The sequence below is a fragment of the Oryzias melastigma genome, linkage group LG6, assembly GCF_002922805.2.
Source record: "Oryzias melastigma strain HK-1 linkage group LG6, ASM292280v2, whole genome shotgun sequence".
Taxonomy (NCBI): domain Eukaryota; kingdom Metazoa; phylum Chordata; class Actinopteri; order Beloniformes; family Adrianichthyidae; genus Oryzias; species Oryzias melastigma.
In genome coordinates, this window is record NC_050517.1 from 19,035,430 (window position 1) to 19,048,011 (window position 12,582).

General features: G+C 37.6%; 3 protein-coding genes across 4 annotated transcripts in view; 2 read left to right on the top strand and 1 right to left on the bottom strand.

Moving 5' to 3' along the window:
• The window catches only part of lactb (lactamase, beta), a 5,230-nt gene extending 2,310 nt beyond the window's left edge, over positions 1–2,920 (top strand). For both annotated transcript variants that reach the window (XM_024280939.2, XM_024280940.2), the window contains exons 3-6: positions 1,380–1,570; positions 1,655–1,955; positions 2,044–2,209; positions 2,290–2,920. In XM_024280939.2, coding sequence (XP_024136707.1) covers positions 1,380–1,570; positions 1,655–1,955; positions 2,044–2,209; positions 2,290–2,809 — 1,178 coding nt within the window. In that variant the 3' untranslated portion in view covers positions 2,810–2,920. The remainder of the gene's footprint in view (positions 1–1,379; positions 1,571–1,654; positions 1,956–2,043; positions 2,210–2,289) is intronic.
• A 2,468-nt stretch (positions 2,921–5,388) lies between these two features.
• LOC112151852 (pro-neuregulin-4, membrane-bound isoform) lies at positions 5,389–6,833 on the bottom strand (the record flags this gene model as incomplete). The annotated part of the gene is given in 5 exon segments (XM_024280938.2): positions 5,389–5,429; positions 5,545–5,697; positions 5,812–5,905; positions 6,002–6,032; positions 6,165–6,833. Coding segments are annotated over 4 exon segments (313 nt in total), but the record flags the coding sequence as incomplete, so codon positions are not given.
• Positions 6,834–8,212: 1,379 nt separating this feature from the next.
• tmem266 (transmembrane protein 266) overlaps positions 8,213–12,582 on the top strand; it is a 26,119-nt gene continuing 21,749 nt past the window's right edge. Inside the window, exons 1-2 of the mRNA XM_024280936.2 lie at positions 8,213–8,845; positions 9,810–9,918. Of these exons, the coding sequence (XP_024136704.1) occupies positions 9,905–9,918 (14 nt within the window). The 5' untranslated portion in view covers positions 8,213–8,845; positions 9,810–9,904. The remainder of the gene's footprint in view (positions 8,846–9,809; positions 9,919–12,582) is intronic.

A 12,582-nucleotide genomic window follows, 5' to 3' on the forward strand; every position in this document is an offset into this window, starting at 1 on the left:
GGAGCAGATCTTTCCTCATATAGATCTATGCCCCTGGAAGTATCTCCTGGAGCAGATCTATCCTCATATAGATCTATGCTCCTGGAAGTATGTCCTGGAAGTTTCTCCTAGAGCAGATCTATCCTCATATAGATCTATGCTCCTGGAAGTATGTCCTTGAACAGATCTATAAAGACAAAACCAAACCAGCACCACACCAAATGACACCCAGCCTGCTGCTCTGCTCCCTGCTGCCCGGTGTGGCCTCCTCTGTCCTACACAGACACCAGGTGCTCATCAAGGGACATTGGCCACACCTGCCAGGTGAGCCAAAGGGAACTGGATAGAATGGAGGCCAGGCAGCAGGAGCAGGACGTAACACCTCCTGTAGATCTATGCTGCTGGAAGTATCTCATGGAGCAGATCTATCCTCTTGTAGATCTATGCTCCTCGAGATGCTTCCATCTCTTCAAATAAATTGGCAGCAATGACAACTGAACAGAAGAAGTTGATTCATTGAAGGTCAGGATTCAGATCTACACCCAAACATGTTTGCATGTTTGGACCTCTGAAACAGTGTTGTATTATGCCCCACAGGTTATGCTGGTTTGTTTTAAGGGTTGTGTTACCTAAAGTAGGTAAATGTGACATTTGCATCTTTTATTCCCTGCACAGGGCTGGATTCACCGATGAATTGATAGAAAAAAGGGAGCACACACTTGTTTCTCTGGTTCATCCTCCTTGCTGTCATACTTTAGCAAACTTTTCCACTTGGTTGAGCGCGTTCTGCACAAACCGACTCCATGTCCCCTAAATACGTCAGGAAACCTGTCTTGCTTTACCAGTTTCTGCAGATTTTGTTGCTGCTAAAGGCGGCACGAGCATTCACTTCTATGTTTAGTGAAGTCAATGGTGTGAACACAAAGGGTGGACGCCTGAGTGGAGATGCTCTCTTTGTTCACGTGTGCTGTCCTTCATGTCTTTCATGTTTTGCACTCTTTGTTGGTGTCTTTATGAAGCTTGGGGTTTAGGGATTAAAAGAGAGATGTTTGCAGAAAAGGTGCTCACCCACAAAAAACACATTTCTAGGTTAGGCATTAAAATAATGAAACATTATTCACTTCAGAGGAAATGTATAAGAAAGAAATCAAACCCCGATGTATTTTACAGTTGAACACTTTACCATCATAGATAAGACGGCATTACTCCTGATATCTCCACGAAGCTCAAAGAGCAAAAGGAGAAGATAACATTAAACTGTGTCGTAAGCACATTAGGTTTATCAATTTAAGCTCTTTACGTAGACTTTACAGAAAGGGGAGGTACATCCGTGTACATTTAAGGACAAACTTTTATTGATTTGGTCATTAGATTATTTTTTAATAATTATTTTTTTTTAGGGCTCGGTTATGCAGATCTGGAGAACCGTATTCCATGCACTCCAGAAACAGTGATGCGAATCGCCAGCATCAGTAAACCTTTGACTGCTGCAGCCGCCGCACTTTTATGTGAAGAGGGCAAACTGAAACTCGATGTTCCCGTCCAAGAATACGTCCCAGAGTTTCCCCAAAAACACTTCGATGGGAAAGTTGTAAGTCAAATTAAATTAAATCTAAATACAACTTTAAAAAATATATATATTTTTGAATGTGTGTGCATTTTTGATTTTTTTTAGGTCACTATAACCCCTCGTATGTTGCTGTCACACCTCAGTGGTATCCGCCACTATGAGAAAGATATCGACAAAATCAGAGAGGATAAAGCAAAAGCTAAACAACCTCTGAAACACCCAGTGACGGAGAAGCAGGAGGAGAAAAGCAAAGATAAACCATCAACAGACCACTGCCATAAAGATTCTCCTCAGGCGGCAAAGAAAAAAGAGTTTGACCATGAAGAGTATTACCTAAAGGAAAACTTTGAAAGTGTCACTCAAGCACTTAACCTTTTTAAAGATGACCCGCTGGTGTTCGAACCAGGTAAACAAACAAAAAAAAAAGTGGTGAAATTTTCCACTTTTTTAAAAGAAAAATTTCCGATTACAGATTTATGTTTTTCAACTCACAGGGAGTACTTTCCTGTACTCCACTCACGCCTTCACCCTGCTCAGTGCCGTCATGGAGCGTGCCGCCGGCCAGCGTTTTCTAGACGTCATGATGAACATGTTCCGTGAGCTGGGGATGCTCAACACAACTCCTGATGAGAACGACCGCATTATTTATCGCAGATCGAGGTACTGTTTGATCCTAATTCAAAAACTTCTTAATCCCAAATGCCTTTTTTTTATATAAAACTGTAACTTCTTCCTTCTAGATTTTATTGTCTCAACAAAAAAGGGCGGGTCGTGAACAGCCCTTACGTGGATAATTCCTACAAGTGGGCAGGCGGGGGTTTCCTGTCCACAGTGGGAGACCTGTTACAGTTCGGTAACGCCCTGCTCTACAGCTACCAAGTGGCCCATCTTAAAGACGCTGAAAGTCTTCTTCCCGGCTTCCTCAAACCCAAAACTGCCGTCGAAATGTGGACTCCTGTCGACAGGACGGAGCCCAGCTGGGACAAGGACGGACTGTATGCGCAGGGCTGGCTCGTCGTGGAGAAGCTGCAGAAATTCGGGCAGTGCAGGAAGCGGAGGCACTATGTGTCCCACACCGGAGGAGCTGTGGGGGCCAGCAGCGTCCTCCTAGTGTTACCCAGCGACGGGGCAGATCAGAACCCCGTCCCACCACGGGGAGTAGTGGTCACCATCGTCACTAACATGCAGTCTGTGGGGCTGAACACCACAGCCCTGAAAATTGCACTTGAGTTTGACAAAGCACGAAACACTACAGACTAATGTCTTTTATGTGCCAGTTTACGTGTCAGTGTTTAACACAAAATCCCTTTAAAAAATGGCAGTCTTATATTTCAGGAAATTAAAGAACTTCTATTTTTAAAAATATTTAAATGGATGCAAACTATGTCATTTACAAGTCCAATGGGGATTTTACTTAATTTTTTTTTAACATATCAATTTCCACATGTACATTTTTTCATGCACAGAAAATATAGAAATTTGGTTTTATTACCTAAAATTGTCTATTGGTTGTATGTATTTTATTTTATTTCATTTTTTTAAATTTGATGCTATGAAAAAGACAGCCATCTTGTCATTCTTTTATAGATATCCCAAGACATGCAACCCTTTTACTCATCCAAAGTGCCTTTCTGGTTGAAAAAAAAGTGATAGTGAGTTTTAAAAGTAATGGTCACTTAGTTTGCATTGGTTTAATTTAAATGAGTTAGATTTATGGATTTATGGCCAAGTTGCACCTGTAACAGTAAGATAAACTGAAACGTTTTTCACACCCCTGCCAAGATGACGATAAATCACAAGACTTTGTGTACTCCACTATTCCTCCAGAATCCACACATTTAAATACTAAACAAAATTTAAGTAAAACGTTTGATCTTCTCAGATTTATCTATTCATTTTATGAGTGTAAGCACATATGCACCACAACAATGTTCAGTAGCTGTGCAGTATAAGGTGTCGCTAGGAAAATACATTTGAAAATCCTATCGAATTCTATGCCATATAAAGTCATGTTTATATTCAGGTTAACAGCAGTAGTATAGAAGAAAAAATGATTTCAGCCCACCAAGAAAAACCAAAGAGAATTTTCATTTTTGACTTGCATATTTTAGCTTCACAATCCAGTGTGACACACGATGTCTTTTATTTTGAAATGAATTAATTCAAACCTCTCAAAAAGTAAAAAAACAAACAAATTGACATTTAGAGAAAATACTATTTTTTCTGTATATTTTTTGTTTGTATTTATTAAAAGGAAAAAAATATATATGAGAGCAAAGCATTATCAACATTTTCAAATGGGTGAAAGAGATTACTAGGTATTTATCAGTGAAAAACAGGACCAAGTACTAAAGGTTGCAGACCCCTGGGTTAGACCTTTTACGATGAATAATCACGTTAATGCATAAACCTAATCTCTTGACAAATGCCAGGATCCATAAAGTATTTGAAACTTTTAAGTCAGTTTTTAAGTCAGTTTTTCAAAGATAAAAGCTTTTTACAGTAAATAGGAAATCACCTCACAATTTAAAATGCCATTTTGATGTCAAACTTCTAACATATTATTTGAATTTAGATTTGAATATGTGAGTAAAATGACTAAACTTTAAGAGAAAAAAACAATAGAAGGGGGAAATTTGTTTAGTAGAACTGAAGTTCTACTCATATTTCCCTTGTATATGTAATGAATCCCTCCTGCCACTAGATGGCGGCAGTGAGTTACGTTTCTGACATCAAAGATGTTTTCTGTTTCAAGTTTTCGAGGTAAACTTGACTTCCGCTATAAATCTTGTTAAAGTGAATAAATCCAGACATTAACTGTGACAGATAAGACAAAACTGATTTAATAGTAAAATACAGTTAATCCACAAGTCAGTTTTAGAGCATAACAGAACATTGTACAATAAAAAAATGCAAGTTAAAATTAGAAAACTAAATTAAATAACTTAAAAGCAAAATCCCTTTATTTCTTTAAACCTGAAGAAATAGGTCTACAAAATAAGATTGTGCTGCTCAAAAGCATTCTGAGAGCAACACTATCTTTTCCATGTTTCTTTATAAACATATTAAACATGTTGACTTAATAAAATGTGGGCGAATAAAAAGTAAAGCCACTCCCAGGATGCTAAAAAATGTTTAAAATGTCAGCATTCCAGTTTTAGTTTCTACAATAACAGTGTGTTTTATAGTGGTAGAAACACAGAAACTTTGAATTATGCTGTCTAACAAGTTCCATCCGTCTCCCACGCAGGTTAATTTAACATTGCATAGTTTTCCTTTTTAAAAGCTCACCGTGCTGACCTATCTTTAGGTTTAAAAGAAATGGTGAATGGCTTGACATATGGTCTAATTATGCTTGAATGAAGCACTCTAATTAGCATTTTCTTGCTTGTCCAGCTTTGCAGAGTCATGTTTTAAAAATACAAAAGCAAAGAGTATTTTGGCAAGTGACATCACAGAGAATAATCCAAACAGCACTAACAATGCTATTAAAGGTTAAATAAGCCTTTGATTAAGAGGTTAAAGGCTTAATATTTAAATGGTGATAATTTAAATACATTGTTTGCATCTCACAGTTCATAAAAACGTTTTGGTATATTTTACAGCTAATTAAGATTTATAATATAAAATACATTGTATTGCTCCTCAAAATATCACATTTTAACTGGTGCTCAATAAGAAGCTGACACTAATTGGTAATAATAGCTTGATAATATTATAAGACACACACTCCTTTCTCTTGCTTCTTCACACAAACACACACAAACATACCAGGAGTCCATAAAATGTGACAGAAGTTCAAACCTCTGTATTGTATTGTATATTGGGATTCCTATATTGCTGATGTCTGGAATCACTGGAGTTCTTCGCTTTCACCAATCTGTGCAAGAAAACACCTTATGTTTATCTGCTTTATAAAATCACATGTGTTTTTAAAACACTCTTTTCTGCTTTTGCAGATTTTCTGGGAGCGCTCTGACTCACAAATTACTTACTTGTATACTTTGAAGATAATGAATACCAGTGCCACTAAGATGAGGATGACAAGAATGACCACCGCTGCAATTAAACCTGTTTCTTCTGGAGTCGGAGAAATGATGAAGAGCTCCTGTCGTTCACATCTGTGACCTATGTAATTTACGTTACACCTAAAGATTGGAAGAGCAGGAGAATGTTAAAGTTCCACAAATTCCATTCATATATGCTCTGTTTTTTTATCACTTAATGAAATCGAACTGTGAGCGCTTTTAAGTGAGACTTACACGCATGAGAGTGTATCCATAGATGGTAATTTGTAGCATGTTGCCCCGTTCATGCAGAAGCTGGCATCCTTCCCACTGCAAGGCTCACCGTGTTCTAATAACAACACATTTTTATTATTTATTATTAATTTTTTTGAAAAATCTAAAGATTATTCACAAGATATTTTTGTATAAAAGTTTTTTTTGTTACCTGACATCATAAGTCCTCCTTCCATTCAAGGCTAAAAATGAAAAAAACAAAGTAAAGGAAACTAGCTGATTAGTAAATAAAAAAATGAAAGTCAGACGTTCAACAATTACATTTCTTCTTTGATTAACAAACAATTAAATATTTTAAATAAGATTTGTCTTACCAGCTCATGCGATTTTAGCGTTCAGTAGTTCACACTAGACCCAAGGTAAGTCACAATGAAGCCTGGATTCCTGGTGACTTCGTCTTGTAGGTGTGCTTTGAGCGAAGAATGTAAGAATGCTGTTGGTCTGGTTTGCAAATGTCAGGATTTTTGTCACTGATTGCTTGTAATTTGTACGCATGCTGGCCTCTGAGCATGTCACAAATATGTGAGAGGTCGTCAAAGGTCATTTCAAGTTAAATGGCCTTTGCGTAACTTTGCTTCAGTGAGATGACATCAGTGAGAGTGTGACCAACAGCGAACTCAACATTTCCAGGTACTGTGTGATGAATTAAGGCCATTCAAAGAAAGAATGTATGGGATAAAATCATGGGAAACTTTGAGAGTATCACATGACCTCCTAAAAATACCTTAGAACTGTTAGCTTACTCATAGTTTGGCTATGTTTTGTTCTTCATTGTCATTTTTTTAAAGTATTTCATTAAAAGTTTCAGTTTTATACAGGGTGCAGTCACTCAGGTGTTACATTTCCAGCTAAATGTTATTCATTTAAAACTATTTAAAGCTCTTCAAAAATGTTTCATTTGATCTTTTTATCCATCCACCTTTTCATGGAGGTTTTTTATTTTGCAAAGAAATTTGTGCTACCTCCCAACAGAAAAATAAATATTGTGAATATACTGATTTCTTTTTTTTTACAACTACAAGACATAATGTATTTATTTTTTATAAAAGTCTGGAGGCTAGCGCTTCTTAGCCTTATTTCACTATAAGATAACGTGGTACATTTCTTAAACACCAGTGTTGCTTTAAATTAACATTTCAAAAGAAAATAGTTTATTTTTTGTCTCTATGTATTTGAATTTTATTGAAATAAGCAAGCTCAAGAACAGAATTTTGGTTTTGTAGTCGATTTATTTCATCAAAATTTAGAAGACATAAACAACCACACACATATTTGTGCATTTATAAACACACATTTATACATATATTTATTTATGCATGTCAACATAATCTAAAAAAATCTGGAAATCACATTGAATTATTTTTTTTTATAATTTATTTGTATGCTACAGCTGCAAATAAGTATTTGAACTCCTCACATCAGCCAGAATCCTAACCCTCATAGACCTGTTATTAAGTCCACCTTAAAACACTTCATCTCCATTCCACTTATCCTAAATTAAAAGCACCTGTTTGAGGTCGTTAGCTGCATAAAAACACCTGTCCACCCCATACAAGTGCGGCTCTTTAACCCCTGTGCTCTCTTATGGGGTCCAAATGACCCCACCCTGACATTGATGTGTAATCTTTCCAATGACAAAGGTGGACAAAGGTGGAGAGGATTTTATGTCTACCACGGACACCAGTGAAGATAAAAAAATCCTTTAAAAAAAAGTTAAGTGCGCTGTCTTGTGAGGTCCAGACTTTTAATGTAAAGATGACTGTTTGCACAAAAGTTAAGAAGCATATCAGCCAGTCTCCAGAACTCAACCTAATTGAAAATCTTTATAGGGAGCTCAAACTCTGTTTTCTCGGCGACAACCTGAAAACCTGACTGATTTAGAGAAGATCTGTGTGGAGGAGTGGGCCAAAATCCTTCCTGCAGTATGACCTGTAACGCTTGACCTGTATAATCACAAGCAACTGTACCAAATATTAAGATTGATTTTTCTCAGGTGTTCAAACACTTATTTATCACAGTAGCACAAAATAATTAATAAAAAAAGTCCTGCAATGTGCTTTCCAGATTTTTTTCATAGATTATTTATCTCACAGTGGACATAAAATGAGAATATCAGGGCCCTCCACTTACTTGCCTTACTATATAAATATATATATTAATATATGTTTGGGTGTTTTTTTTAAGTTACAATGTAACATTTCCATGAAGACTAATTGCAATTAAATAAAATTCCACGTTTAGTAAAAATATAAGCCCTAATACAGACATCTTATAGAGTTTCTCCAATTATTTCTGTTTTTAGTCGTATTTTTCGTGTGTAAAGCCAAGCTGAAGACCATTTTTCTTTTCCTTTAATGGAGATGGTGGCTTGTTATCGCGAGGAACTGTGAAGCTCCGACGAGTGCGTTCTTCTCCGACGAGACTTCCAGGGTGGCAAAGAAACAGGGACGTATGCTGTTTTTTCCCCTCTAGTGTCTTAAAATAGAAATAATTTCCGTGTTATGTCGCTTCGTTATTTTTGTTTATTTAAAAAAAATAAATCCCATCTCCTCTTGAGGCGTAGCGAAGCTCGTCACGCATCTGTGACCGCTGGAATTCCGTTTTCAGACCCTGGACAGCTCCGGAGCCGTTACTATCGAGCTGATCGACTCCCTGATGTGATTGTGGGGGAAGCCCCGCAGGCGCATTATTCCTCCACCCCCCCTGAAGCTGTTATTACCTTGCTGCTTCAGCGACAGCCTCGTCGTCTCCGATGAAGTATGGTGCGTTCAGACCGGAGGTGTTTCCATCAGGCTCGGTTTTCTGAGGGGAGATGCGGATGCAACGCAAATTCAAGGCTAATCGCATCCTACTCACCAGATCTGAGCTTCCCTTACACTGATCGTTATCATCAGCATCATCATCAGCATCAGCGAGGAGGGAATTATCACCATCATCAGCACTGCGAGGGCAAAGGAGTCACCACCATACTCGGCACAATGTAGAGCAATAGCAGGTTAGTGCATCTCTGCAGCATCTTTGGGATAACTGGAAGGTGGATTCAGAAAAAAGAAATGAGGCTTCATGGCCTCTGTGAGCACCTTGCAAAAAATGCATCATGACAGTAGGAAAAGATTGCATTTGCCCCCTTTATGTCATTTGCAAACTGGAACAGAAACAGTGTTTGTCTCATAAAACGAACAGAATTTGATGCCTTTGTGGACAAGCATCTTCACTTATGAGCCGCCCACTCAAGGCTGTAGTTATAGCAGCAGGGGGGGAACTCAAAATTAGGAAATGCCTTTGTTCTGGTGTGACTTAATCATCTCAACTCAGGATTTCTCTCCCTGTGAGTTTACCGCGGCGGTGTTTTTCATCTATTGCACTCTGATCCTAATTTGTCCTTTTTGTTTTAAAAGAATCCCATGAAGTCTTTATTCTGGGCCACTGCGGTGAAACAGGATCACTTTTAGCCCTTGAATGACCTGTGTTGATGTATCCTGAGAAGCGTTTAATCTGCCTCGCTTCACTAGATTACCTTGCTGTAATGCTGACTCTGCCATTACATTTATAGTTTGTCTCTGGGTCAGTGTTTTCAAAACCACAACAAACTTTACTTTCTTCGTGTTGTTTTTTGCGATATCTTAATAACATTTGCTTTATTTTGGAGCAGCCATGTTTGTGATTTAAGCAGCTGGGATGACATTCATCAGAAGAACATCAATGGCTCTCTATGTCATGACACAAAGACCTAGCATTCTTCTGTACTTGCTATGCAAGTGGTGTGATGTTCCTCAGGAGGAGATTTAAAATGCATTGCTGTTATGTGCACCCTGGAAAAAAGTACACAACAGTGCACAACCACCAGCAGCATGAGCATATTGGCTATAATATTCCTGGACAAATAGTGTATGTAGTGTAGTGTAATCTGTTCAGTAACGATGTGCTTCCATTTATTTCATCGTCTTCATTTTCTGCAGTTGTAGGTGTGGTAGGAGCCAGATTTCTACAGTGGTGAATCCTCATATTTGGGTCGTTCATTTTGGACATCTTTTTGTACCTACAAGGCTTCAAGATGAGCAACACCCAGTAAGTACATCCACAACTAGTTTTTTTTTAAAACATAAAATACAACATTTTTAATTTTTAAGCTGGTACTAGAAAATGTCGGAAAGGTGGGACGCGATTAGCAGAGCAGAACCTGAACAGTGTCACCCACCTTCTTTTAGCACACTCTCTGCTAGCTCCACTTGGCATTCAATAGAGGTTTTCACATGTCATCTTCTGTTATTAATAATTACTCTGTGTGAGGTCCTCCAGACAAGCCCTGCATTCTGATGACAGCAGGGCTGGAGCCAATAGAAGGAAAGGGGAAGGGGCTGAGAGGGAGAAAGTAAAGTGGAGTATAGTGAGGAGTGCAGTAAGAGGTGAATGCAAAGTGTGTTCAGTCAGCTGGATCTCGTGCAGAGCACAAATAGCCACTGGCAGCCAGTGGGGACCTTTGTCTGTGCCTCACACCAGCAGAGTAATAATACAGTTGGTGGTTGAATACTTAACGTCCATCTCTAGCCTTTATGCTCTCAGTTTCACTTCTTCAGAGGACTTACAATGACCTCTTGACCTTCATGTCACGTGATATCTTGTGGTTTTATGCGATTGGAATATGGTCACAGTTGCCACAAAAGCCACAGATAATCTAATTATTTCACCTTTTCCGGGACTCATTAGTCATTCAATTAAAGTGACCACAACTGTGTGAAATAAATAAAGGATGTTTCAATGCTGCAGCGTTCATCTAATTAGCTTTTGACAATTTTTTTTGAAAATATTTAAGTTTACATTGAATTATTTTTATTTTTGTTAAAGTCAAAGTCTTTCAGTGAGCAATTGTTTGTGTTTTTGTTTAATTGAAAAGTGTTTTTTTTTTGCCAATTTATGCCTTTAAATCAATTTACACTGCCTTAACAAAGGGATAAACACACTGAAAAATAATCAAATGTTTTCACTTTCTCATGCAGAGAAATTGTTTATTATTTGCTGTGTAGAGAGTAAAATAACATACTTTTTACATGTTGCTGTACGTTATGGATGGACCCTGAGCAGTCTGGTACGGTGTTTTGAGCATTTCCATTGCTAAATGGACCCTTTAAACAGTACAGAACCATACCTCTTGGGGGCCCACATATGTTATATCACAATCTTGTTAAATGGTAAATTGCATAAACTTATATATCAAAGGTCCAAAGCGCTTTACAGTCACAGTCTAATTCACCCATGCATACACACATTCACACACTGATGATGACTCTGTTGCTCAACACTGGTGCCAACCTATAACCATTAGCAGCAATGTGGGATTTAGTGTCTTGCTCAAGGACACTTCAACACATTGGTGGGCAGGGTGATAACTTGTCCTGTGATTTCCAATCAGAGGTCAACCATTTCACCTCTGTACCATGATATTTTTGTATTTTTGTGCAATCAAGAAATTAGTTTTGTTTGTTTTTTTGCCAGTTTTTGTTATGCAGTTTTTCACTGCCAGAACAAAGTAAAAAAAACATAAAATAATCAAATGTTTCTCATTATTCAGTCGAAATGTTATTTATCATTTGACTTGTAGAGAGTTAAACAGTGGACTTTTTACATGTTGCTGTGACGTACATATATGTCACAATCTTGTTAGATAATAGAGTCATTGGGTAGCAGACAAACCAAAAGTTTTAAACTCAAAAACTACAAAGCAAGAATTTAACAATGAGATGGTAATCAATTACATAATGGGCCTAAAATACATTCCATGTATTACATTTAACCTAAATTGTTATTATTTGTGCGTATATTATGTGAAATGCACAATCTGCTTTTTACACCAAATCAATCTCATTGTGATTCTGTGGTTTTCCTACTTTCAGATAAACGTGTCAAAGTGTTTCAGCAAGTGGGAGAATGAATTACCATCATTAACTAATATGAACGAAAAAGTGACGTTTAAGGATTTTTTAATGAGTGTTTCTTAAATAATGCTTTACTATATTTTGATATTTTGAGTGAACACATATTGACATAATTAGTTTGTGACAGTAAGAACATATACTTGTGTGTTTTGGGGATAAACTAAACTTCTCTATGTGCATGTAACTGTGTCCTGATAAGTGACATAAAAACTTAAAACGCTATAGAAATTCACCTAAAAGAATACCAAAATTCTCTTATTTGGTGTAGTAACCTTTAATTAAAATCAATTTGAGCTGCATGCTATTTATTTCAGCTAAAATATTACTGACCTCAGAACAAAAACACAAAAATAGCATTTTTATTCATTTCTTTTTGTATTTTCTCTTTCCTTTCTGTAATGTTTGACGCGTTCACGTTGTGTCTGGAAACCACCTGGCTCCCGCTGGCTCTTCTTAGCCATCACTGTTGACTGGGACAAAGTCCTGGGATGTAAAGCTTTCTCTTCCCAGGATGGCAACCAGCCACTCCACTGGGCTCCGTTTGTAATGGCCCCTTGCCTGCTCTGTTATTGTCTGGAAATGTGATTTTGATGCACTAAACAGTTTGTGTCTGCCATAAATCATTAGAGTCCTTGTTGCAGCTCAGAGGTGCCAACTCCACAGACACAACCAGAATACACAGGCATGTGCAGGAGTTTGTCACCAACTGTGTAAATAACACAAAAAACAAGCTACTAAAGGGGCTAGAGGCGTAAATTAAAAAACAAGCTAGCTCTTAAAGGTGAGAAACAGCTTCACC